The sequence below is a fragment of the Micropterus salmoides genome, unplaced genomic scaffold (genome assembly GCF_014851395.1).
Source record: "Micropterus salmoides isolate LMB-PRFRI ecotype aquatic unplaced genomic scaffold, ASM1485139v1 Ms_hic_scaffold_16, whole genome shotgun sequence".
Taxonomy (NCBI): domain Eukaryota; kingdom Metazoa; phylum Chordata; class Actinopteri; order Centrarchiformes; family Centrarchidae; genus Micropterus; species Micropterus salmoides.
Genome location: NW_024040707.1, coordinates 11916614 through 11944397, shown reverse-complemented (window position 1 = coordinate 11944397; position 27784 = coordinate 11916614). Strand labels below are relative to the sequence as shown.

The following is a 27784-nucleotide window of genomic DNA, read 5'->3' as shown; positions in this document are numbered from 1 at the left end:
ATCCAGCAAAAGTGGATGTCAATTTTTATCAATCATTAACACGGGCATTGAAATAAGACAAAAGATTCAGGTTAGCAAAATGGCCTTGCTTGCATCAGCCTCCCCTGTAGTGGCGGGCATGCCACTGCCACTGTTGAGCTGACATATATCGACACATAACCTTTTTATACAGCCTACAGTAGCCTATATGCACGTAACCCCCAGTAAACAGTGAGGTGTAGTTTTTACACTTTGGTTTTCAGCTAGCTGTTTCCAGTCCTAAGCTAAGCTAACCTGCAGCTAGCCATTGCCTTATATTTAAATGGACAGGAATGAAAGTATTGATCCCATAAGTAGGCTATTTCTGACATTTTCAACGCTTCACCTTTACTTGTAATGGCTATTCATTTATATTGCAGCACCCTTCCCTTTACCCCTCCACTGCAAGGGGTTTAATTTGAAAACAACAACCGGAAGTGTGATGTTTGTTTCCCCCCTCGTATTGACAGTGGTGCTTGGAGCCGAGAGGGTCAAGGGGAGGAGAGGAAAGGGAGTGGAGCGAGAAGACGACTGGAGGAGAGCCACCACAGGGTGACCAATTTAACCGGACCATCCTTGGACAGCTGTGCTACAAATGGTGCTCCAGCCTGGCCGCTCCGACCGACAACCGCACCGAATCGTATTGTCTGCTGCTGTCCTGTCGGGGGACAGAAACAGAAGATGATCACGGTGAGTCCGTCTTTCTGACTGTGACTGCTGCTGCACACTGCGGGCCGACAAATATCATACATTGTCTCCTGTCACACGGACGTCTCAAACGCTGTTGCACTGAGTCGGAGCCTAGACGCCTCTGCCACTTCTTCTCTGGCAATACACCATTTCTGCCGGAGTGAATGACATAGCTGGCGACAGTTGCTGTAAGGCCTCCGCTTCACACTGGTGGTGGTGGTGTCAAAGGATACACGGTCAGCTACATGTTTTCCACTGGCGACCAATAATAACATTTCTGTGTGTGTGTGTGTGTGTGTGAAGGGGGGGGGGGGGGGGGGGGGATAAGCTGCATCATAGTGCGTTTATGTTTCTTATTGACAGTCCCGAGGGTTGTTGGTATGGCTACAGTCAGGGGCTGAAGCCGCTTGCAAGACGCATCTGATGCTCATAATGATTCACATCAGCTGCAGATAATTTATCATAACATAACTTTAAACTTAACCACCTATTTATACGCTACTGACCACTATACACACATATGGCTGTTGTAAATGATGGGTTATATACTGCTAGTCCTCAATCCACTGACTGATGCTGAGGAATGTGCAGCAGCAATAACATGTTTAACGTTAGGCTATCTGTTTATTTACCCACTGATAAAGATTGTCAATACACTAATCCTGAGAGCTTTTGCTGCAGGCTGAAGGACATTTAACATATATGTCGCTTTTAGAGGCGTGTTGTTGTCTTCACTTGGACTCCGGACGCAGCGGAATGGTTTTATGGTCTCCGCTATGGTTGTCACACAGGCCATGGTGTTATGTAACAAGAAGCCTACGCTGTTTGAATGCGGGCCCTCACACACGGCCTGCCTGTGCATGACATTAATACGCCGGATCGCAAACAGATCATACGCACATGATTAAAACAGGGAAAATGCAAAAACGCCAATTCAACGCCTTGCACACGATTTGAGTTCCCCCTAATTTCTTGATTTGTTTTCGCATCTGTATCATCTGGATGACAACTGAGGCGGAGAGAGAGAGAGAAAGAGAGAGAAATTCGGACTTATCTAACTGGAACAAGCTCACAATGAATGACTTTATGCTTTGTTGTTTTGCTGTTTGAGGCTGTCATGCCAGTGTAGCGGCTGTCCGGTTGAAAATGTCCACTAGGAATAGTCCGTCACCCCCGCCTTCCCTTCCCCGCACCTCTCCTCACGCTAGTGGGGGAAACAGAGAGTACAGCCAAGCACCATGCAAACACCCACCAAGCGACTGGCAACACCGCGACGTTTGCAAATTGTACAAGCTGGCCGACCTTGTGCAGGGGAGTGAGGGACGCAGCCGGGGAGGTGGAGGGGAGGAGGTGGTGGAGGTGGGAGGAGAGGAGAGGAGAGGGGAGGTGTGTGAGAGAGAGAATCGCGGAGGTGGTGGTGGGAGGGGGGCTGGTTCTCCTTGAATCTTGTCGATCCGCTGCCAGGGAGGAGGGATACGGCTTGGACGTGCCAGATAAGGCGCATGCAGGCAAGATATAGCGAGGAAATGCTATTTTTACAACAACAGCACAGCATGCCTCTCCGGTGAAGATGCCGGGGTCGAGGAGGCGGCGGCAGCGACTGCAGAAGCGGTTGCAGCTGCGTTGCGTTTGCGCGTCTCTCTGCACTGTGCAGAGCACAGGGCGTCTGGAGGCCTGGTCAGATCAGCTGGTAGCACTTGCTCAGGCTTATGTGGACGTTTTAAAATTAAATCAGGACGAACACTGATAAATACACTATTTATATTAACTATAAAATATTCTAGGGTTAATATAGCATTACTGGAGATAATAATACTATAAAATGTGACCAGGTCAGCTTAAACCTACAACTGGATATCAAAGAAACGCCCACTGCAAGTCCCTAGAGACCATTAGGGGAGTATTTGAGATCTTTTCTGTCAGGACTGTAACCACAGTGTATCCCCCCATCTCTGACTTTTTCTCACCCAATATGATACCTCATCTCAGGTCATCTGCCAATACCGTTTTCCAATCTGACACTTCTTTTACCAAATTTTTTAATCTGTATGCCTCGCTGTGTGGAACTTATTGGGATCATTCTCTTGTAATGTAATATGAAGGCAGGCCTACCATGACCGAATAAATGTAACTGATGGAAATGTGGGGGAAAAAAGTATTTAATGTGGATTGTTCACATCTGATCAATACCTCGTGTGGTTATTAAGGACAGTAGTGCATCCTTACTCATACATGAATAAATGAATGTCAAACACCCAAAGGCGCACAGACCAAATGGGCTTAAAAGACACTGCTTACATTACACTCAGTGGCAAGATCCATATATCTCAAAACATAGTGTATCAGATTCACTCATAACAAATTTAAACAGAACGCTTTCATACACTGATGGTACGCCTTTAACAAAAACTTAACCAAATGAAATGATTATATGTATGTCTGTGATATAATGCTAAACGGGAAGGATAGATAGCTTGATTTTCTAGTAATTTCTAAACAACTTTTGGTTTAGCGCTGCAAGGCTTGCACATCCTGTCATGCTGTGTCTCCCATTACTGATTTGATATTTGTCTTGACAGTATCCTGTTGTTCAGTGGCATTTATCTGTATTTATTACTCGCCCGTTATCATCGATTGTGATAATAAACAGAGCTTTAAGGAATCCTTCTTTATCTTCAGCCCAACTGACTTCAAAATGCTATTGTGTGTTTATACCAGAGGGTATTATTTTTTTGCATGGGGGTCAAATTGAGCAAGTTTTTGCTCACCTTTAAAAAAAACTGAATCTGTCTCTGTTTTCAGACATGAGACAAAACCTCAAGTCTATCTGGTTATCCAGGGAATGATGTATGTGCATTTAGCGGACAATGATACATGTCAGATTTGGGGTGAAGGAGATCTTTGCTAACAAGCACATCTTTCCTGTTTGTCACTCTACAATCTGTATGTTTGATTTTTCCTGTAGACGCAGCAGAAGTCTGGCAGCAGAGACTGGTCTTCTCATTAACCTTGGTCTCTGATCACTGTCTGAAACATCTGGAGCTTTGTCGAGCAGCTTGTGCGCCTTTTGACCCCATCCAGTCCTGCGGCCCTGCTGTGTGGCCCCTACAAACCCCTCCTCACTTCTTCAAAATTTTGTCCACAGGGATAAATGAGTGAACCGGCTGCTAGGGAAAGGGCTGGGACATGTACCAGAACCCCAACAGGTAAATGAACAACTCATGCAGGTGGATGGGGGAGGAAATGGTATCAGTGCTGTAGCTGTTATCTGTCTTTGGCCCGTTCCTGTACTGAACGTTCCTCTCTCTGCTCACACAGAATGTCCTGGTTCAGTGGTTTCCTAGTCGCCAGAGTGGACGACCGCAAGACTGCGTGGGGTGAGCGCAATGGCAAGAAGTCCAAACGGAAGGGAGGCTCATCTCTCTGCAACCCGCGTTACATGAGCTGTCTGCGGGACCCAGATGCTATGGAGCCTCCTTCTGGAGCCCCCCTCCATCAGCACCACCGCGGAGGGGTGACAGGGGCCATGGGAGGCGGGGGCAACTTCGGTGTCCGTTGCGGATGGCAGGAGGACCACTACGGCAAAAGGGGAGGGGCTCCCGGGGAAGGGGTGGGACTGAAATCGGTCGACTTGGGCTTTGAGGACGGGGAGTTGAAAGGGAGGAAAGGCGGATGTAACGGAGGAAGCGGGGACATGGGGGATGATGGTCCCAACGGCGCAGCAGGGGTGGTGACGGCTGCGGACTGCTGGCTCAGGGTGGTGCGGGTGTTCCAGTCAAAAAAATTCCAGTCCCGCAAACTGGAGCGCCTATACCAGCGTTACTTCTTTAGGCTGAACCAGAGCTCCTTGACCATGCTCATGGGGGTCCTTGTGATCGTGTGCGGCATCATGCTGACCTTCCACTGTGTCCACGCCGCCCCTCATGTGGCCTATTCGTCAGTCCTGTCGGTGGCAATGGCGCTCTTCATGGCTCTTATGGTAGTGTGCAACCGCAACGGCTTCCACCAGGACTACATGTGGATGGTCAGTTACCTGGTGATCGGAGTCTTGGTGTCAGTACAGGTGTTTGGGGTGCTCATGGTGGCACCCAGGAGCGCTTCAGAAGGCATCTGGTGGTCTGTGTTCTTCATCTACATCATCTACACTCTGCTGCCTGTGAGAATGAGAGCGGCGGTGCTGAGCGGGGCAGTGTTGTCCATCATACACGTAGTCACCACCTGGCAGATCAACCAGGAAGACAAGTTCCTCTGGAAACAGGTATAGAGAGGCTTGACTTATGATTGTTTGATTGTTCTCTTTGCATGTCATGTTTGACCCAAAGTGACACTGAGAATGAACAGAGCGGAAACTATTTCGACAGCTCTACATTCATTTTCCCTTTCTGTTATGTAATTTCTTAAACTGTATATAAGCAATTTATCCTGCGGTTTTTCTGATTAATTAAGTTCACGAATGCACTTCCGCATTTGTTTTACCCTTTCTCACTCACAGATCCTTTGGTGGGTCCATCTGCACAAATGCATGTTGTGTAGCTAGTGTTGTTCACACACATAACTAACTGGAGTGATGAGTGAGTTATAGTTGGACCTTTTATTAAGGTGCAGCAACTAATGATTCACCATGTTTTTATGAGAGTAAGATGAGGCAGTGGCAGTGGACAGGGTTAAAGACCTTAATTAATAAAATAATTAATTACTTAATTAATAGTAGGAAATATACATGATAGAAAACAACATAGATTCCTCGATACATCGAGTCCATATGGTTCAGTTGTTAAATATCCAGCAGACAAAGAGCAAGATTTTCATTCATTTGTAGTCGTCTTACTGGGCACCCGATGAATGGAAGTCCAATATTCACTATTCTTTTAGCTCTGTTTTTGGTCTCCATCAACTCCAAAAAAGCTGCCTTTTGTGCCTGAAAAACTAGCTTGAAGATACTAAACACACTTCTGAGCTGAGAGGTCAGGTGGTAATCCTCTGTGAGCGCATGAGTGACATACACCGTCATTTATTTCCAGTGTTAATTTAAAAGTATTGCATAGGTCAGCTTTAAATTCCTGCCAACTCATATCCCAAGGTTTTCTAAGCTACCAAATTTGTCATGTAAGAAGTTATACACATTTTTCACTTAATATAATTGGTCAACCATAAACAAATAGGATCCAGCATATACATTTTGAACTCACTAGTAGGGTGATATAGTCTCCAAACAGATATATAGCATGTTATATAATACAGTGTATTGTATTATTGCTGAAATGGGGTAAAAATGTAGTTGATTAGTCAACAAATTAATGGACAGAAATGAAATTGTCATCTGTCTAGCAAAAATACAACATATTACTTAGTTTAAGCTTGCCAGTTATGAGGATTTGCTGCCTGATCAGAAAAAACAATACATTTGAAGACGTTATGTTGGGCTTTAGTTAATTGTAACGGGCAGCTTTCACTATTTTCTGACCTTTTTTAGAACAAACAATGAATTGATTAATCTCGAAAAAGATCGGCAGAATAATGGAAATTATTGTTATTGCAGGCCTAAAAAATTTCATCAAAATGTGACGCTACTTTAAGTGGCACATTGGAAATATTGAGGTTAAAGTAGTGGCTAAGGAGTTAAACACGTCAGAAAACTGAAAGTTGTGATATATAGTTAGTAGTTATCACTGTAATTTGACTGATCTTGGCACATTGTTCAGTCGCTTTGTGTCCTCGCGCATTTAAAATGTCACCTCTGTCATGATGTTTACGACAGGGTGGCGTTGTACTGTGTGAACCGGCAACGCAGCCCATGCAACGTATATTGCTCTACTGTGTTTTGTCAGCATCTGCGTATTCATATGTACTTTGGGGCTTATGGGTCTTGCTGTACAGTGTGTTGTTTGTGCGTCATGTCAAGGACCAAGGGGCTCACTGAAGGTCATTGGGCTGAACGAACCGCCCCGGCTGGACCGCTCTGTGTGTGTATGTGTGTTGTTGTGTGACAGTGAGAGAATACCATGATATAAAGCAGTATCACTCAGGTCTCTGTGCTCTCACACAAGGGACGCTTTGTACTTTTCTCCAAGGGTGGGGTGATGGGGGGGGGGGCAGTATGGTGGCTGCTTGCTTTCTGTACTGACTTAGCTGTTCTGCAACTGTTGTCTCCTTGGGGAAAAGTTATCAAAAGCACAATGGGAAGGCCATTACATGAAAACAATAGGGGGATACAGGACTTAATTATGAATCACTGATTGTCACTGTAATGTCTCTGCCATCACCATAAGGGATGTAATCAGTAACATATCCTTTCACGTATTAGTATAATCTATTCTTAGAAAACAACCCAAATAAGACACTTAAACACGGACCACTTTGTGGTAATATTGCGTGTGTTTATTATGAAGTAATAACTGAAGTTAGGGACCTGTGGGAACTCTGTAATGCATGATAAATTATAGTGTAATCCATCACATGCTCCAACATTGTTTGCCATTGTTAAGTGAATGAATGTCATGAGATAGCTGCGGCCCGGCAATGCTGTTTATTCTTGAGGTCGCCTGTGTATTATGTAAAACAGTGTCATCAATCACTGCTTCACGATTGTGTGCAAGTATTTCCTCTTTCTCCAATAACTCATTAACCTCACTGGGTTTTTCTGTTGCTGTCGATGGGTATGGATAATGATAAAGTTGTGTGTGAGGAATGATGTAACTGTATCTTTTCATTTGCAGACACTGCGGATTTAAACAGGCAACTGAGAAGGAGTCTGTGCAGTTGAGTTGGGTCAGGTGGTTACTGTTGACTGGGACAGTAACTAGATTCTGGATGTCTGATTTCACACGGGCCTCTCTTCTCTCCAGAAGTACGAGAAGCTGATTAATGAGGCCAGTGGGTTAGAGTTAATGTCAGTGTTGGCTATGATCACCCCATCCGGGTCAATGTCAATCAAATCAGATCAAACCACACTCATGCAGTCCTGATGAAGCATATTAACTGAGTTTTTGACTGTTAAATTTTGATAAATTCATCAAGATATTTATTTACAAACTTTCATTTTGGTTGGTGCGTATGCAGTCAAAGAAATAAAAGTGCTGGATTAGAAATATCTTAGATTTATGACCAGTTGTCTGTGTTATGGATATCTGTGGCTTTAAAGATGACGGCCTTCAAATTATCAAGCTTTTGTTTGTTGTGCAACATGGCATTCAATTTATATTGTGTGTAGTTACTTTCCAGCCACACACACTTGTTACTGTAGAATAGATACCAGACCTATCTAAACTGACATTTTGACAGGCAAGCTGCCTTGTAAAATAGGTAAAGTACTTAAGTACATTGTCAGTGAGTTACAGTGTACAGTCCATAACACAAAACAAGTAAAACACGTGTTTGAAATCAGAGACATGAATGACCAAAATAGAAGTCTTGACAGAATGTGCTTTACAGGAAAATAAAAGACCAACCTAACTCAAGACATAAACAAAGAATAAGCTGAAAACAGAACAGTAGTACAAGTAGTTTGTTTACTTTAACATTTCTTGACCAAAATATGCTGCGCTATAATTGCAAAAATCTTATTACAAAATGTTGAATGTGATGTTTGTATTGGAAATGGGTGTTGGTATGAGTAATAGTATTCTGAGGCTCTTGCAGACATCTTGGCGGTGTCTGTCTGCTACATGAGAAGTATTTAATTTTCATCTCTTGAAATTTATGGCCCTTAATCCCTTTAAACCTTTCAAAACACATGCAGACCATCTGGTTGTTTCCTAAGCTGTATTGCTCTTGGCGATGGTTGGTAGGTGTGTTTTCACAGCTGCATACGGTAGACTCGTGTGTCTGTTCTTAGCTTCACTTTGAGTGTCTTATTCTACACACTCACACCATAAACAACAGTATTTTGGAATTTGCATCGCCTTGGTATACTCAGGATTGATTTCAAAAGAACTATCTATCAAAGCTGTAACATGTAAAATGTATGGAGACGTCCTGTTGAGCTTCATCTCTGCTGCTGCTCCCTGGTTTTTATGTGTCGCCATGTCTACAATCCTCAGACTCCTCAGCTGAAATCAGTTCGACAAAGCAATACAGTACCAACTCATGTGCATGTGCATGTCCCACCCAGCAGCCACCCATCAATACACATACACACCATCCCATGCTTTGTTATGGTTGTCACCTTCCCTTCTTGTCTCTATTGAATGTTTGTCAGCATTGCTGCTGTTGGTTTTTATTTGGGAAGTAACATTCCAAAACTATTGTCCTGCCTGTATGTGTGGGAGTCCATTTGCGTGTGAACATTAACATATACAGTCACGCTTCTGTCCCGGATTAAATCAGAAAAATGCACAAGTAAAGCCCAAGCACGTTTCCATACACACTTTATTTTGCATGCATGCTGATCACTGCTGATACGTTTGTCAACAAAATTGTTGGATTTTGTCACTGAAGCTTCTCATTATTCTGCATTCTTCACCCCAGAGCTTTTTGCTTTATGGCCTCCGACACTGGCTAGCATTGTTGTGTGGATATTGTTGACACAAGTGCTGTGAGAGGTCAAAGACTGATTCCTAAAAATACCTGGCCCTCAACGTTTCTGTTGCGTCACATGGAACAGTCACTGCAACAGGCAGGTCACTTTAACTCCCTTTTCTCTGCATACGTGGGGCTGCGTTTTCACCTACACTTAACACTACCCTGGTGCAGAGCGAGGCTAATACTGTATATACAACGATTTCTTCATCTTTTTCTGTTAATGAAGCATAACGTAATGCATTTCTGCTCTGATCTTTGACCACGGCAGAGATGGTTGCTTAAGCCCCTAAAAGCCCATTAAACAGCACAGAGGGCAAATTAGGCCTCCACGTGGGTCAGGGGACAGTCAATATGTTTCACTGGTCTCCTTCTCAAGCTCCCGCTAAGTGTTTAAAGTGTGTTTTTTATTAAGTAGATAAGATAAGGGAATAGAGTTTAAATAACAATGTGCTGCTCCTGTAGCAATGCTCTTAGTTTATACGCAAGTCCACAATACTCTGACGTCAAGCTTTCCAAATGGCTGTTTACTCAATTTTTAAATTTCCAGGATGTTATACAGAGAATAAATGCACTTTAATCAGCGCAAATCTCACACAGTATCAACTATATCAACTCTATCACAGTTTCTCAGCAGCTCCCGGTGCTAGAATAACCTTGTGTGCATCATGCATCAAGATGGGAGACTTGGATCCCAGTGGAGGAAGTGTCAGCCTGTGATGATCACCTGTGCAAAGCTACAGCTATAGAACAAGACACCCTGTATAAAGGAAGGAGGGTGCAGCAAGGCATCATGATCGGAGGAGAATCCGATATTCTCACCACGCAGTCCGTCCACAGCCTCCTTGATAAATAATTTGTGCGTTTAACGCGCCAGCAGCATTTTAACGAGAATACCTGTCACATGTACACTTTGCTCGCGGGTGCTGACTTAAGGGATCACACACACAAACACACAGACACACACACATAAAGAAAACACACCACAGCTTTAAGAAAGGTTGCAGTATATCAACATAGATACACCTTAATGTTATATGATCCCTCATTACGTAAATATGTCTCTTCACTCATTTGTCACTGCCTGTTTTTACTTGTATGAGGATTACGTGGATTTAGACACACAAATACGCACCCTCAGACACACATACCACCACCGCCAATCTGTGGACCAATAAGAGCGCTGGAAAATGAGTTTAGCATCACTTCTGAGAATGATGGGGAATAAACGGCATTGCTAAGTGTCTCCCTCAGTGCTTGTGTTCAGCTGGTCCAGTGGTTGCCATGGAAACAACTACGACTCAAGCAGCCGAGACCCAGTTCAGCCTGCTGGTGTACAGTTTGGTAACCGTTGCTTCAAGTAAAGACATAAAAAAGGGAAAGAAATCAGGTCAAAATTGATTTCTGCTGTTCACTTCTCCTTCTTAGAATCTGAAAGCTCGAAGAGCGGGCGTTGGAGGGGTCTGAGCTTTCTAGACATGCTGCTGTTTGGCTGCTCTGATAGATTTGTGCTTTGTTTTCCTCCCCCCTGCTGTCGAAATGAGACGGCCCATAATTAAACATGGCGATGACAGAGGAGAGGTCATATGAGTGGAGGTGGTGGGGAGCCGAGAGGAAGGGATGCACAGGATGTTGTTTACCAGTTGTCCAGTTCAAGGAAGCTTATCTCCGGTCAGCTTGCTATGACTGTGCATTTGTAGCCCCAGTAATGTAGAGATGTGTTTTTAAGCCTCAAAGATGCACAAGCTTTTTTAAAAACTGGGAGGGGGACACAATTCAGGAGGAATGAATGTAACAGGTCAATAAACATAGCTTTTCTTTTCTTTATCTTTTATTATGTATCTTCTTTTGGCTCTATGTGTGTGTTTTGGGGTTTGTGTGTGTGAACATGTTCAGCGTGGTTACGTAGGTAAGTGCGTGTGCACGCTGGTCAAAGCCTTTTCCAGCTGACAAATGTTTATAAAAGCAGTGATTTGTAATTTGAACGTGATGTAATTGTTATATCCTGTTCTATATAAAATCAAATTAATTTTGTGTTAATACTGCTCCGATCTGAGAAGAAGTTCTTAATGTGTTTCGTCGTCGAGACGGGCTAATGTCAGAATGATGAGTTAGCTAGCATAACAAAAAATAACAAATTAAATTAAACAATTAGAAAACCAGCAATCAGATTAAATTAGGTAACCAGAAAATCCATATTTAATTAATTAAATCAATAAAAAACATTAAACATTAAAGGGTAATTTTGGTATTTTTAAACTTGCGCCCTATTTTCACATATTTTGGGGTAGAAATGACTGGCAGGTACAAAAAGTTTTGGAATCCGTGCAGTTATCGGCAGCCGCAAAATGGCTGCAGTGGCTTCAACGTATTCCTTTTTCAAAATTACATTCACAAAAACTGCTTCTTCTTGCCACCGACAGGCTCAGACATCAAGGATCCCTAAGAGTAACACCCGGTAATACCCTCTGAAACAGAAGTCTTGTAAAAGGACAATTGTCACTCTGAAATCTCTTGAGAAGCGAGCTGTTGCAGGAAGACGCCAGTGAAAACGTGAGTCAGTGTCAGAGAGGAGCAAAGGGCCACAGGCCCGACTCTAACCTGGGCTGCTGCGGCAAGAACTCATCCTTCTTACATGGGGCACGCACTCTAGCGGTGAGCTAACCGGCGCCCCCACACAACAAATGTTTTAAAATATGTGAAAATAGGGCCCAAATTTAACAATAAAGATTGCAGGTGCCCCTATCATTGTTTTTAATTAATCAAGTATTATTTCGTTGATTCATCGCTTCATCGAGTAATCGGATAAGAAATACTTTTGCTTGGCGCCCCCAGTATGGGGATCACCTGTGTAACTCATATCATTGTAACGTTACAACCCAAACAACAAATGCATGATTATACATTTACTAAAAAGTGTGCCCTACCATTGTTAGCCTTCATCTCAACTACCATGATTTACGATGCTAGTTACATGAACGTTACCTTGTTTCCTGTCTGCTCTGTGGACTCGATGTGTAGACTGGATGCTTTCTGCTCTGATGCTGAAGCATTGCCGTCGTGCTGTTGTGGTATGCTAGTCATAATCATAATCGTTTCAGCCCTAGTTTAGATGCATTAAAATTACATTAACAGGCAATGCTGTAGTATTACCAGAGCAACCACACTATAGACTCAACTTAAATACATTAGCTAAACTGGTGTGAATGAACTATAAGGCTTTGAGGCTAGAACCTTTCATTGTACAGTAGATTGATTCAGGACTAACATTTTCAAAATAAACATTTAAACACTGGGAAACATCTCCATACCTGTGGTTATATACAAATACACAAAAGCATCAGCTGTGAATGTTTTGCAGGCGTGTAGGCTATTTTGTCCTTTGCCAATCATATGCTTGGTTTACATTCCTCTAATGCTCTTTTTAGAGGCTTTTTTATTTAATCACAACAGTTATCCCTGAACCTGTTGTCTGCCCACAGCATGAAAAAGCCTAGCGTCCTAGCAGGGATCCCATGCATTTCAGAAAAACTTGATAATATTGTGAAAAGGAGCTTTATTCTTTCAAGCTCCTGTCTTTTTAGGCAGATTCTGTCCTTTAAATAAAAACTCTTTTGCAACTCCAGTGCAAGAATACTTTAGTAGTCACACTCTCTCCACAGTAGTCACACTCGCCTTGTTGCCAGCAGAAATGTGCGTGCTGTGTAGTTTTTCGCTGTTGGGACCCCCAGCACGTCCCCGTCCATGTTTACAGAAACATCGCTGAGGGAAAAGGAGTTTAAACCAGCATAAGTAATTGTTTACGACGCAGCTGTACAGTATTTATGTAATGTGTATGGAGTTGTGTTTCAGTGCACGGCCTCTAAAATACTCAGATGTCTAAAACAGCTGAAGGAAATGCAGAATTATTAATAGAAATCTGTGTCATCAGTCATACTTTTATGTTTATAGATAAGAAAAAAATATTCACTTATCCCAAAACAAATACCAGTGGTGACAGGGGAAAAGAGTTGAAGTGTCAGTGTATTCACTGTTTTTTAACTTAAAAAAAACAACGTTTGTTGTAATAAAATGTATTGTGACGGGCTGTCTGAATAAATTACACTTTGGGAAGCAGAAACAATTGCCACATATTCGCACCATTTCCTGTTTTAAAAGAAGAAGAACATAGATATAATAATAGTCACACACTTTCTGCTCTTTTGTGATTTATGTTATGCATGACACGTTTGTTTAGATGCATATCTTTTATTGAAATGCACAAATTAAAGACACCACTTCCTCCAATGATTGCAAGATTACAGCTGCTAATGTATTCTACAGTAAACTGCATCTGTTATATTATCAGTAGAAAATAAATCTAGACGTTTTATTGTCTACTCTTGGAACAAATTTCAAAGTAAATTATTTCTGGATCTCCTGTAAGTGAAATGTCAGACTACGGCTGGGTCCGAAATCAGTCACCGGAAAGTGCACTATATTTACTCTCTGTCTGTGAAATTTATGCTTTGTGTAGTGACTGTAAAAGTTCCCACGATGGAATGAAAAAAGTAGTGCCCATCCACCACTACTATCTTTGTAAACTACTGTGTAGAGTGAACTACTGAGTGTTTATTATAGGGAATACTGAATGTTTTGTTTGCTTTCTTTTCTAGAAATAGGGTGTGTGGAATGGGCTTTGTCACAATCTTTCCATGTGACAAAGTATATCCAGGATATTTACACAAGTCAACATTTCCTGCAACATTTTTCTTCCTCATGGTATATGTGCAGTGTGCATGTAAAAATATATGATGGGAATCCAAAGACTGGCTGCATATAAATCAAAAGAGACTTGCTCTTCCCTGCAATTGAAACGACTTAAGAAAACTATAATTGAAATTTAAGAGCTAACGAAGTTGTAAATTCAGATATGTTAGAGCAAAATGACTACATTTTGTTCCCTCACATCACAGTGGCACAGATGTTTTTAAATTACAATGCTTCATGCCAGTCGTAATTATGACAGATTTTAGACACTAAAAATACCTTTAAACAGTTTGATTAATGTTGTTCTGGAAATGTCCTGAGCAAGAAAAACACGCTGATCATCACAAATTACAGAAATGACAAGGCTGTACAGGTGATCGTGCTCCAAAAAGATTAATTTTTATGTGAAGTTTTTCCGCTGTACGACCTAAATGTGTGACTCACCTTCAGTGTAAAGACCACCCTGGCCGAGTGAGGGAGCAGAGTGCGCAGGCGGGGCTTGACTCTTTATCTGTTGACGTGGTTCTGGTCATTTCAGATAAGGACAGTGGGAGCTGTGTGTAGACATGAGACTCAGGCTGAGTACACAAACCCAGCAGCTGCCTGGAACTGCACACATACACAGACTTTTTCACAAAGGCTCAAAGTGACAGTGAGCGCAAGTCAGAGCGCGAAAAAGGCAGGAAAAAATAAAAGAAATGAAAGAATATGGAAATAAATAACAGATGCTCTCAAGAAAAGATAAGGGGCAACCTACGGGGGAGGCTCTTAGGGTTTGTCAGAAGTAAAGCCCTGTCATTGTGTTTGGGGTGTTAGAGTGTGTTTTACAGAGCCTGATCTAACACAGATGCTCTAAGGAGTTCCAGATGCTCCTCAAAGGCCAATGAGCTCTGACTTGTACTCTCGCTGGCCCCGTTTCAGTAACAATATCCCATCAGTCATTGCTCCCTCTGGGAAAAGGTCTTATAAATTTAGTGTCTTGTTCTCCACAGTTTTCTGGACAGCATGTCCAGCTAAATGATTTTTTCCATGTCAGCCTAAAATATTGTTCTCAGTGTATTTAAGTAAATGCAGTAGTCCAAGTCAGCTCCAGTGAAGCAGTGCTGAAATGATTAGTCGATAAATTGACAGTTTGCTGAACCCCTCCCTGAAGCAGCGATTGTCCAATCATAGCTTCGCAACTGTCACTTGGCATACCAGGCCTGTCAAGTTGTTGATTTATCCAATTGTTGAAGCGGTGTTCATGGGGCTTTAGTAAGAGCAATATTTACCATTTAAAAACTTTTAAGAGTGGTAGTTTTTTCTTTTACCTTTCTGAAACTGCAAACACAAGAGCAAAAGTGTGAGCAATGGATTGAACAGTGTGTTCCTCAGCTGAAACATCTTTAATCCATAGCATGTCTGACAAACTTGCTCACTAGTAGTAAATGGGTGCCACTTCCAACACAACAAGAGTTAGCATATCATTGACTAACTGCATTCATTTGTTATATCCCCGTTTACGACTAGCACATCCACTGTGTGCTCCTAGATGCTATCAACATTTTGGCTAACATTAGCGGTACATTTTCCAAACACAAAGGTTAGTTCGCTTACATTTTTTCTTAAGTATTTACAAGAACAATGTTTATTTACACAGTCAGCCGCGTGTATGGTTTACATTACATTTTGTACAGTACATGGTATTTTTTAGCTCTAACTGATGAAATAAAAATAAATGTATTTATAATAAAAACAAGTTGTTGGTTTGTGGCAAACCAGAGTTTGAATATACTGAGAATACAGTATGTTCTGACTGTGGCGTTTTGGTGTAATGAGAATGTAAGACAAAGTCATCTGTCCACCGATACACCCACTACCACCTACCCCTCCTCAGGTGGACCCCCACGCTGCACTGTCTCTGAACCTGGGTGAGGGACTGCAGGTCTTTGGAGGGAGCCTGTGGAATGTGGGTGATAGTTGCTAAGTGAAAGCTGCGCTGCCATCTCTAATAATTCACAGTCACTGTGGGTGTGAGTCTCGGGCCAACACTAAACAGAACCTTTCACAAGACTCAGAAAGAAGCAAAGAGAGAGAGAGAGAGAGAGAGAGAGAGAGAAAGACTCTTAAACAACATTGAGTTTCATATAAAATCACCACCATCATCACATCTACATCTTTCATGCATAAGAGGTGCATCAAGACTGCTGGCTTCAAAATGAGCTCTCCAACAGGAATATTAAGTCAGCAAAGTGAACATGCATACACATTATAGCAACAACTTCTAAACTGAGTGGCTGAATGATAAGAGACAAGGCATGTGTTTGGATATCTGATTTTCTTTCTTGCTTATAGGTGAATTAAAAGGATTTAAAGTGTAAAAAAAATCATGTACTGAAAGAGCTTTTGGTCATGCAGCTTCAGTATTAATTTCAGTCATTTCTTTTTTAAGCCTCTAAACTTTTCATTCTGTCAAGTGACTTGCGAGGGGTCTGATTAAATGAAGTAGTATAGAAGTAACACCAGGTGTCTGGGGAAAATGTTAAGGTCTTCCCTGACCTGCTAATTTTGTGCATTTGCATGTATGCACACACATACACACCTAGCTGTGGTTAGTGTCGGGTGTCTGCTGAGTATTGTTAAGTGGGATGGAGAGCAGGATGGAGGGATTAAAGGAGAGGGCAGGTCATGCTGTGAACATGCTGAGGGAAAAAAGGAAAGAGATACTGGCCTGACATTCTGCAAGAAGGACTACACACTACACAGAAACGTCAGACAGTTTGATTAATATTGTTTGGTTTGAAATGGAATTGGCTTGTGAGTGCTGGCTATTAGTCACGTCCTACTGTCTGTTCTGGAGAGGGTTGTTTAGTTACTTCACTACACAGGCAGTCTAAAATTGTATTCTGTTGCTCAGTTTCTCTTGGAATACCAGATTTCTTTGGCCACTTGAAGGGGTGGGGACAAATCTTAAAAGTTGACTTGGTTAGCAAACAGTTGCTTATTTACACATCCAGCAGTTATGGAGCAACATTAGCATTCATTAGAAATTGGTCTCCACTAACTCCTGAGATGCTTTGGCTAAAAAAACACTACTACAGAAATGGGAAGAGCGAACCAAAACCGAAACAATGAGCTTAAAGACGCTATATTTCTGTAGAGCTGAGGGAAGCTGCAGAGTTAGGTAAAATTCTCTGTGGGTTCATTGTGTCATCCATTAATATAACCATATTGATTATAGCTGCTTTAAATGATCTAATCCTGGTACATTGCATATGTATATGTCTTACAGGATGCTGTTAAATGTCCCATTTGACCACATGCTCTCTCCTCCTCAAAGAACACTCTTTCCCAGTCTGAAACAGGGGCCTGATGGCCTTAAAAGCCAATGTTTATAGACTCACTGTCAGGACCACAGACTTCCTGCTAAAGTAAATGTGCTGCTGTGCTAAATCCATCATAAAGGAGGAGAAAAATTATAAATAAAGTTTCTGAATGTTCCATTAGCCTCCCTCTAATCCTCGTCTACTTGGCCAACTTGGGAGTCGGTAGCTTCAGAGGGGTTTCATTAGGTGTAGAGTGGTGACGAGTGTTTGGATGTGGCATTGCCAATGATGGGCAGGTGGATATCATTGGCACTACTTTGTTTAGACATATGTATACCTTAGTGATACCACCGCTAGCCATGGTAGCAGCACAGCTCTAGCAATGCATTGTCAATGCAAAAGTGACTTATTATCTCACAATGATGGCATTCTCATAATTTTGGCAGTTATTAAACCCTTAACATCCTATTTCCACTTTAATTCCCCCTTAAAGTTGTTAAAATCATCTTATTTCACACTGACAGTATCAAACATATATATATAACATATAATTCTGTATCAGCTTCATCGATCAATCAATCAATCAAGTTCATTTGTCACATGTAATCATATAAGGTACAATCACAGTAAAAGCTATGACCTTGAAGTTTTAGGATGTTTATGCTAAGTGACATATTCAAACCTAAGAGACTCCATTAGTTTCATAGCTGTGGTGTTCCATTAAATGGTAATACCCCCCCCCCCCCGATTCATCCCCATGTATTTGTTATTCCCACAATAATTTAAAATAATGTTTAAAATACTTTTTGTTTTTTTTTACAATTGACAGAAATTGGCTTCTAAATATCTCAGATAATCTCAGTAACATAAAGAGCTCATTAGGTGTTAAGAAAACGTCAAGGATCCATAAATTTACATTGTTAGAGGGTTGTTCCCTTTTTTAAAACTTAATTGTGGAGGTATTTCAGGTATGCGACAAACTTATTTTTTAGCATAGAGGTGGACACATATTCAGCATCGCATCATTTATTGATTAAGCCTGCATATCCTTCCTAAGCTGTTGGGGGTCTTTTTGTGGCAAAATACATTTTAATCTATGTTGTGCTGAATAACCAGTATTAGTGCTGTTTTGCTTGTCCTGTCTAGATCAGCGCAACTCTTACATAATGCCATTTTGATAACCAGGGATTAGGACGAGGTCCTCTCCACAAACTGGCTGGCTGCTTCCAACATGTCACCCCCGGGGAAAATGACGACTGCTTTTATGGCGAAAAACAATGATGTGATTTTCCAGTGACGTGATGTTCAATTCCTGGTTTATTTTAGTCTTCGCAAACTGAACATAACCCTTTAAGTAGGCCGTAATCACATTGGTAACTCAGTCATGAACCCCACCTGACAGGGAGTGAGCAATGAAGATTTTAATGCGTCGTGGTATGATTATAATGGTGCTGGACCAAACCAGCACAGGAAAGGCCGGCAGGATATAAGTGATGAGTTTAGATAAATGAGTGTGTTGTTGAGCACAGAGGACACGCGCAGGTGCAGTGGCCTTGTACTGGGTACGTGGTAGTGTGTACAGGTAGCAGGGAAACGCTGCCAAGCAGAGCTCCTAAAGAGGTGGAGTGCTGTTGCGTCAACACAGGACCTTACTGTGTACTCTGTAAACCCACTTGCCCTTCCCCTCTTGAGAAAAGCAAGCAATTAGTTTTGAGCCTGTGAGCACAGACACGTGGAGTGTGATGCGCACGCTGAGTGTACCTCAACAGATATAAATACTTACAGTCGCTGAAGCTGATTGGGAGAAAACACATCTTCACACGTCTTGACTGCACCCGTATAGACTGACAGGCGGCATTCACCTGCGAGCGCACATCATGCCGCAGGTTTCACTTTTGTCTCATGGCTGTTTTTGCTTGATCAGTGAGAGTAATGTAAACAGAGCTGAGCGCTCTGAGCCATCTGCCTAATGTCACTGTGGCCCATATCTGTCCTGCTCTCTCTCTCTCTCTCTGCACTCACTCGTACCCTTCTTACTCTCGTCATCCTCACATTGTGTTTTTCCCCTTTCTCGTCCCGCTCCTTACCACTAATTTCCTTCCTACCCTTAACATCTGTCAGTCTTCCACTTTATCTGTGTTGTCCAATATGCCACTGTTCTATTTTTTACCCCACTCCTTGTTTGCTTTCTTTTTAAACTCATCTGTCCATTACCCATATGTTTCTATTCATCATGTCTGTGGTACTCTAAACTCTACTAAACTATGTCAACTTTATGCCCTTTTGCTATTGTGAATGTGAATCTTCTGTACACTATATTAACAGTAAGATTGGTCTAAACATAAAAGGGAGCAGAAGCATGTGCATAAAGATACACACAGACCTTTCCCTTGCTCAGATCATTTCAAAATGGAAGGCTCGAAATATAATGTTTAGACTGCTTTTTATACACCTTTGGATAACCTTTCCAGTGAAATTTCAAGAAGTAAAGGAAGCGTGGTGATCAAAACACTTGAGGATCATCAGTGATGAATTTCTGAAGAAGAACAATGGATCTTAATAGAGAAAGGTACTTACGGAAAGCGACCTGGACCATGCTGAGAAAGGTGTTGAAAAAAGATGATTTGGAAAAAAATCAGCAGAAAGTTTATTTCTGTTAAGGCTGCCGAGAATGTTTGAAGTATTGTATATTCAACATGAGCCACACAGATGACTTTTGAGCGGGAATAACACATTTGTTTCAGAGATTTCTCACCAAAATTCACCTTTATCATTTAAATTATGGATGTTTTTAACAAAGCCCCTAATTGATGTTTCAGATTTAAAGATGCCATTAATATCAATATTTAAAAAAAATTAAAAGTAAAGTATTTCTGTTCATTCTTGTTGCATCTTTCAAAAATAAATGGCAGTGACTATCATTCATGCCAGATACAGATGATTTTGATAATTGTAAAGGTTTTGGAATAGTATGTGAAGCCTTTAACTTCACATTATACTTCTGTTTGTGATAAATCTAAATCCGAACAGGTCTTTTGTTCTAATGTCAAACACTTTTCTTCCCAGAGATCTGATGTTCATGGTCAGTCTACTGTCAGTTCAGTTTTTTCATCTGATAATGAAACAGTTATTATGCTGCAATGATTTAATAAAAAGATTAATACTGGAAATGTCATATGTATTTAAATAAAGTTAAATTAGATTAGAGAATAATATTGATAACTTAAAGTTCAAGATTGTCAAATTTTGACAGCCCAAAATCGCACAGCATAAAGGGGCCTTAATGCAAGTTACAGTATGTCTTGAGTGTCTTGATAGAAATAGGGGAGCAGAAATGTTAGAGAAAAGAGGTAAACGGGGGGTGATTTAAAGTTAAACCCAGAGAACAAATACATCTAAGCTTTTTCAAAGGTAAAATATTTTCTTAAATGTGTACAACTTATCCTGTGTACTTTTCTCTCAGACTGAGGTTTTGATTCATGAAACCATTTTGTCCCAGAAGCAATAACAACTACATTGGTACGTGAGAAATGAATCATTTTCTGTCAAATTAGTATCAGTGATCTATTTTATACCTTCCTTTTAACGCTTAAATGATTCAGAGTTTCCTCCTCTGCTATCTCACAGGATTAGCAGCATTGTCCTTCCTCCCTCGTACCTTAAGCTTGACGACCTCTTTCTCCCTCCTCTTTCTCTCCTCTCTCCAGGTGAGCGCTAATGTCCTGATCTTCCTGTGCACTAACATCATTGGAATCTGTACCCACTACCCTGCTGAGGTTTCCCAGAGACAAGCCTTCCAGGAAACCAGAGGATACATCCAGGCCAGACTACATCTGCAGAGGGAGAATCAACAACAGGTGTGTTTGCATCATAAACACATTTGTCTACATGTATTTATGAAAGTATTGACCAGAATATAAGACAGTAACCACTTTTCCAACACTTGTTTTTGGAAAAGGTAACTAACTAGCCTAGCAACATGAATGCTAGAAACAACCCATAGTGCAACACAGTCTGTAGGAGCCTCCGTTACGCCAGTACTACCTCCCAAGAATATCTGATGGTAAATATCTAAGCTTTGTAAATAATACAACCTCACTTTTGAGCTGAGTACTGATCTGACACTAGTGCTCCTTCTTTTCCAAAATTTTCCAAAACTGTATCGCTCAGAATAATTTTAAACCGGAGGCCAGGGATTGTTGTGGCACTAAATACTGAGTCAGCGGCCCTCTATCATTAAATGACCGTAACTGAGTGACTGATGGACTTGACAAAAAAACTGTATACAATGTGAATTGCTCACGTCATGGTCAATACTTAATCTGCTTGATGAGGTCAGTTTAGACAACTCACGCAGAAAAGTTTATTTACATATAAATACAGTGCAGCTCCTCATTTCCGCTCACCTCTCCAAGTAGAGTGTGTGTGCAGGTCAGTGTTGGAAAATAGCTAACTTATGTATGTCCATTTGACTTTTTACTTCTCCAATACATTTTCTCCACTACATTTATATGACATATAATTACGTGTTAGATGAACTTTTTCACTCTGTTGTTGTTAATATACACACACACCTCCAAAATACACACACATGCACAAACAGGACCAATACGCATGCACTTTGCAGATTATGATTTTACATACAAAACAACTGAATAACTTAATTTGTAACTTAGCAGTATACAAATTAGTTAAAATTTGCTCCACCTTGGCCCTCTATATTAAAATGCTATATTAAAATCTATATTAAAAATATATATTATAGTATTATTATATAATAATGGTGACGGCGCAGTGGATAAGACAGATGCCTTTGGTGTGAGAGACCCAGGTTCAACTCCCCAGCATTGTGTCCCTGAGCAAGACACTTAACCCCTAGTTGCTCCAGAGGCGTGCAACCTCTGGCAATTGTAAGTCGCTTTTGATAAAAGCGTCAGCTAAATGATTATTATCCTATTGATGGAGTAGTTTACACTATTGTACTAGTAATTTTACTTAAGTAAGGGATCTATTATCTGTACTTCTTTCAGCACTGCACTGATCTGCTGTTTGGTTTCAAATAAATGAACCTTTAAACAGTGGCATGAACAAGAAATAACACGATCAAAAAGCACAGAGGACTCAGAGATGGAGGGTACATCACCAGTCAGCATTTTTAACATTTGTCAAAGAATTAATTATTCTTAAACTTAAAGGAAAAGGCTGGTGATATTTTTGTTATTGTCAACAAATCCTATGAAAAGACCAAAACCAACAATGTATTTGCCTTTTTCTGACTTCCCTACCCTCAGTCTAAGCCCATTCGTTCCTACTTAGATGTAAGTTTTTAAAAATGGTTCACAAATATATAGTTTTATTTTTAGAAATCTGAATCTGAAATTTGAAACAGCGGGGCACTGTAGTCTTTAGCAAAGATTACTCAAACAGGAGCAAATAATGCATTTGCTGGGCAGTATTTTCACCCACAATTTGTTATTGTGTACAAATCCTATGAAAAGACAGAAACCAACAATTTATTTGCCCTTTTCTGACTTCCCTACCCTGTGTGTTGCTCTCAGCCCTAAGCCCATTTGAATCTGAAATCTGAAACAGTGGGGCACTATAGTCTTTAGCAAAGATTACTCAAACAGGAGTAAATAATGCATTTGCTGGGCAGTATTTTCACCCACAAATGAATGCACATTTGGTGTGCAGGTGAGTATTTATGGCAGCGGGATGGCATATATTGAATCAACTCAAAATAAACTACAGCGCTCGCATTCATCATAATGAAGGAACACGTCCCCCAGTGCGACAGGGTGGCTTATTGATTGTTTTTAATCGTTTTTATACAACAATGGAGCTCTGTGGCACAGAGGAATATAAGGCTTTGGATACGGAGACAATACCACAGGATCAGGTCATTGTTGGTTTTTGGTCTTCTTCATGGGATTTGTTGACAAAAAGAAAAATAAAGAATATTGCCAGACGTCTCCTTATCTGAACACACACGTGCCTGCACACTTGACACATTGCACAGACAGAGTAATATTATGAATCTGCATTTTTTTTTCTTTTTTTGTATTTTTTAGGAGCGTCTGTTGCTTTCAGTGTTGCCAAGGCATGTTGCCATGGAGATGAAGGCTGACATCAATGCTAAGAAGGAAGACATGATGTTTCACAAGATCTATATCCAGAAACACGACAACGTCAGGTCAGCTTTGCCTCAGTGATTTATTTCATGTTTTTACCTATGAATTAAAATTTCACTTGTTTTATCAGCCTTGTTTTATTTATAATAGGGTGAAAATCTTGTGTTAAGTTACCATGAGGGTTAGGCTTGGGTTCTTAGACCATACCATCGTCCATCAGCGATGGCTAACAGACATCACAATGTTGAGCCGATTGTACACCCCCACACCCACCCCCCACCCCCCGGCAAGAAGAAAAACCATCTTAATTTTTCACATTATATAGCCCTGTGAAAGCAAGTTTTGATCCCCTCCAACATTATTATTATTTTAAATCTACCTGCTTTGCACCTGCCTCAGACCCCAAACTCACATTCCTACACCTACACCTCTGTTCTCTTACTGCAAACACACCAGCTTGCCCCGCCTCTCTCTGTCTCTCTCTCTCCCTGTCTGCTCCCCTGACTTTCTCCATCAGCAGTATGTTTTATAAACTCGCACAAAAGACACAGAACTCGTCTTTATTCCGTAGTTTTCCACCATCGATCTGTTATCATGGCAGCATGTGAGCCACGTGCCGGCTTGTTCATGACGTAGTTCACTGTTGCTTTACCTGGTCTGTGCTTGTAAAATATCCACCATGTCCGAGACTTGGTATCGTAATACCAAGTTTTTTACCAAGTGAAGTCTATGTGCCTTTATAAGATGATTGCTATAGCCTCTGCCATCCCGATGCTTGATTATTGTAGACATCGTCCAATGGCAATTTTGTAGACATCGCCCAACGAGAGTATGTCATGTGATATACTAAGATGTGTCATGTCATGGCATCCTCAAAACATGAAAATACATGTTAAGATTGCTAGATCCCAAAAAATTAAACACAAAACAATCCTTCCCTAATTCTTCCTAAAAATCATTTACACTAGTGCTCAACGATTTGGGGAAAACATCTGATTTTCTGCCAGATTTAACGATTACGATTTGCATTTTTTATTAATATATATATCAGTATTCACTGCCAGCTTGTTTTTGACGGAACCTGCGTCAAGCAGCACAGAGCATATGAACCGGGCAGGAAGTCAGACACAGAATGGCGAGAATCCGGTCGATTGTGAAAATAAAACACCCTCTGCACACTATCGATAGTATATCAACAATAAACACAGTTAAAACAAACAATAAAATAAACTATTAAACTATGTAGCCTACTTAACCATAGTAGAAGCACAAAAAGCAACAACTGAACAAATTAACAAAATCTGAACAAGTCAGCAAAAACAGGTAGGCAAAACGCTCTTATTCTGAAATGCTCCATGTGGATGTACCGTGCATAGAACGGAGTGAAACAGGCTCACAGAAAGCTGTTATCGGTAGTTGAAGCACACTGAATGACAAATTAACAACACATCAACAACATAGGGCAGGCTTAACGCTCCGCTGCTGAAACACTTAATTAATATACATTTTAATCGCCATCTTCACAATTAGTTAATCGTGTTCTTTCATATTGCAATTTCGATTTGAAAACGATTGTTCAGCCCTAATTCACACACATTTGTACATACACACACACACATCCTTATACTTCTTTCTTTGTGAGGATCGACATTGACATTATGCGTTCCCTGGTCCCTTACCCTAATTTTAACCATCACAACTAAACCTAATTCTGCCCTAACCATTAAAACCAGGTCTTAACCATTTAAACAGCCCTTGAAGTTGTGAAGTTGTGAGGACAGGCCAAAATGTCCTCACTTCCCAAAAATGTGCTCACTCTGTTTGTTAAAATCTTGTTCCCGTCCTCACTATGCACGAAGTACAAGTACACACACACAAACACACACACACACACACACACACACACCTACACACACCTACACACACACACACACACACACACACACAGAGTCAGAAGAGGGTAGAGTGGTTTGGCTGTGTGGAGGCTAATTAACACTAGTGAGGGAATACTTAATCACCAACAGCCAAGATAAGATAATCCCCAAAGATGGAGAGCTTCAGCACACATTCAATTACAGCAGTGAGCAAACAGTCCCTTACATACAGACACACATACAAACACACACACACACACACACGCACACACACACACACACACACACACACACACACACACACACACACACACGCACACACACACACACACACACACACACACACACACACACACACGCACACACTACACTGGCACAGATCTCCTTCAGAAGTCTTAAAGGTCAAACTTTGTGCCTCTCTCAAGGTCAGCAGACAGTGACATACTGCAATATCATGCGGCTGCTGTGTAGTGATGACAATAGCATTGCTAATGCTAAAATGTCAACGCCAAACCTAAATGAAGATGCTTGATCATGTTTGAGGATTAACAGTGTTTTTCTTTCTGTCTCCCCCTGTCTTTTTCACCTCTTGATCTCGTCCTCAGTATTCTGTTTGCGGACATCGAGGGTTTTACCAGCCTGGCCTCTCAGTGCACGGCTCAGGAGCTGGTCATGACACTCAATGAGCTCTTTGCCCGTTTCGACAAGTTGGCATCGGTAAGGAGCACAGGCAGTGTTCTTTCTCTCGTGTCTGTATCTTCACGTCGTGTTGTGTTTTCTTAAAGGAATAGTTCCGCATTTTGGGAAATAGAGGTGCCGATAATCGGATTTTGAGCTAAGCTAATCATCTCCCGGCAGACATGACAGTGGAATCAATCAATCAGTGAATAAGTATTTTTCCCAAAAAGTTCAACTATTCCTTTATTTACTTTCTCCTTTAACACCTGTTGGACACTTTGGCAATGTATTTTTTTTTCTTGCTGTGTTTTCCTTTCTCAGGAGAACCACTGTCTACGTATTAAAATTTTGGGTGACTGTTATTATTGTGTGTCCGGGCTGCCTGAACCCCGGGCTGACCACGCCCACTGCTGTGTGGAAATGGGTGTTGACATGATAGAGGCCATCTCGTGAGTAGAAATAGTTTTTGCATATGTGTATATTTGTGTGTGGTGTTTGTTTTGGAGCTAGTTTGTTCAATGTATTTTGCCAATGTTTGCCCTCCTGCTGTGGAGGAGACACTGATCTTCTTCTGTGTGTCTGCAGGCTGGTACGGGAGGTGACGGGGGTCAATGTTAACATGCGCGTTGGCATTCACAGTGGGCGTGTGCACTGTGGCGTGCTGGGACTTAGGAAGTGGCAGTTTGATGTGTGGTCAAATGATGTCACGCTGGCAAATCACATGGAGGCGGGAGGCAAAGCAGGGTGAGGGAAATAACCAGAGGTTCAAACACACTCTCAGTTTGCATATTAAAAAAACACATCATAATGTACAATAGCTATCAACACAACGCCATGTACTGGTGGTCAACAGAATTTGTTTTATTTGATAAAAACATACTGCGTAGCTTGTATCTATATAACTAATTCATCAGTAATCATAAAGATGACATCATGAACCACATATGATGTTTTCCAATATTTTTTAATTATAATTTATTATAATTCATGTATTTGTGTATATGTCCCTGAGCCATGTTAATTGGTAATTGTGCATATACTAATAAAGTAAAAAAAACAAACAAGCACCCGTTTGCGCACTAAATTGCAGGATTTATATGAAAATCCTTTTCTTGTTATCGCTGCAGGCGGATCCACATCACTAAAGCCACCTTGCAGTATCTTAATGGAGACTACGAGGTAGAGCCAGGATTTGGAGGTGAAAGGAATGCGTATCTGAAGGAGAACAGCATCGAGACTTTCCTGGTCCTTGGCTGCAGCCAGAAACGGGTCAGAGCATAAAAACACACACACACAGCTCAATAACAGTTTGTTGTGGATGCTGTTCAGGGAAAAAAAATACATCTCCAGAAAATTTTTATATTTTACATTTTTCCTATACTGAAAAGATGAACTTTAACATCTTAATAATAGTAACTATATATTTCACTGATTTCGGGTTATACATGCATTTATCACAATGCTTTATATGTAGGTGTTAGCCAGGCCTCCCTCTCTCGACTACAACTGGTTCAAAATGCTGCCCTGTTTTTGCCTCCCTTCACCCAGTTTGTTTTAGGATTGATTTTAGATTTACATTTAGATACTATTCTTTGATTTTATAGTGCTTCATGGGATAGCTCCAGCCTATATTGCTGATCTATTGAGGCCATATGCTCCTTCAAGGTCATTAAGGTCCACTGACCAGTTACTCCTTGTTGTCCCTGAAAACATGGCTCAAGAACAGGGGGGATCGAACTTTCTCAGTCGCGGCCCCCGAGACTCTGGAATGAATTGATTGGTCCCAGCCTTCCGGTTTTTAAAAGCATGACTAAAAACTCAC

General features: G+C 41.2%; 1 protein-coding gene and 1 long non-coding RNA gene across 3 annotated transcripts in view; one reads left to right on the top strand and one right to left on the bottom strand.

Moving 5' to 3' along the window:
• The first annotated feature begins 206 nt into the window (after positions 1–206).
• Positions 207–27784, top strand: part of LOC119905272 (adenylate cyclase type 6-like) — a 37547-nt gene continuing 9969 nt past the window's right edge. Inside the window, exons 1-9 of one of the 2 annotated variants that reach the window (XM_038722128.1) lie at positions 207–708; positions 3854–3914; positions 4027–4966; positions 20987–21136; positions 23351–23472; positions 25890–26001; positions 26284–26411; positions 26548–26706; positions 27090–27231. In XM_038722128.1, coding sequence (XP_038578056.1) covers positions 3895–3914; positions 4027–4966; positions 20987–21136; positions 23351–23472; positions 25890–26001; positions 26284–26411; positions 26548–26706; positions 27090–27231 — 1773 coding nt within the window. In that variant the 5' untranslated portion in view covers positions 207–708; positions 3854–3894. Of the gene's footprint in view, positions 709–3673; positions 3915–4026; positions 4967–20986; positions 21137–23350; positions 23473–25889; positions 26002–26283; positions 26412–26547; positions 26707–27089; positions 27232–27784 lie in introns of both variants that reach the window. The other variant, XM_038722126.1, reaches the window with a different exon arrangement.
• Positions 6815–20968, bottom strand: LOC119905297. The gene is made up of 3 exons (XR_005444805.1): positions 19063–20968; positions 14419–14528; positions 6815–12987 (listed from the first exon to the last, which is right to left on the bottom strand). It is a non-coding gene; the product is annotated as an uncharacterized LOC119905297 (long non-coding RNA).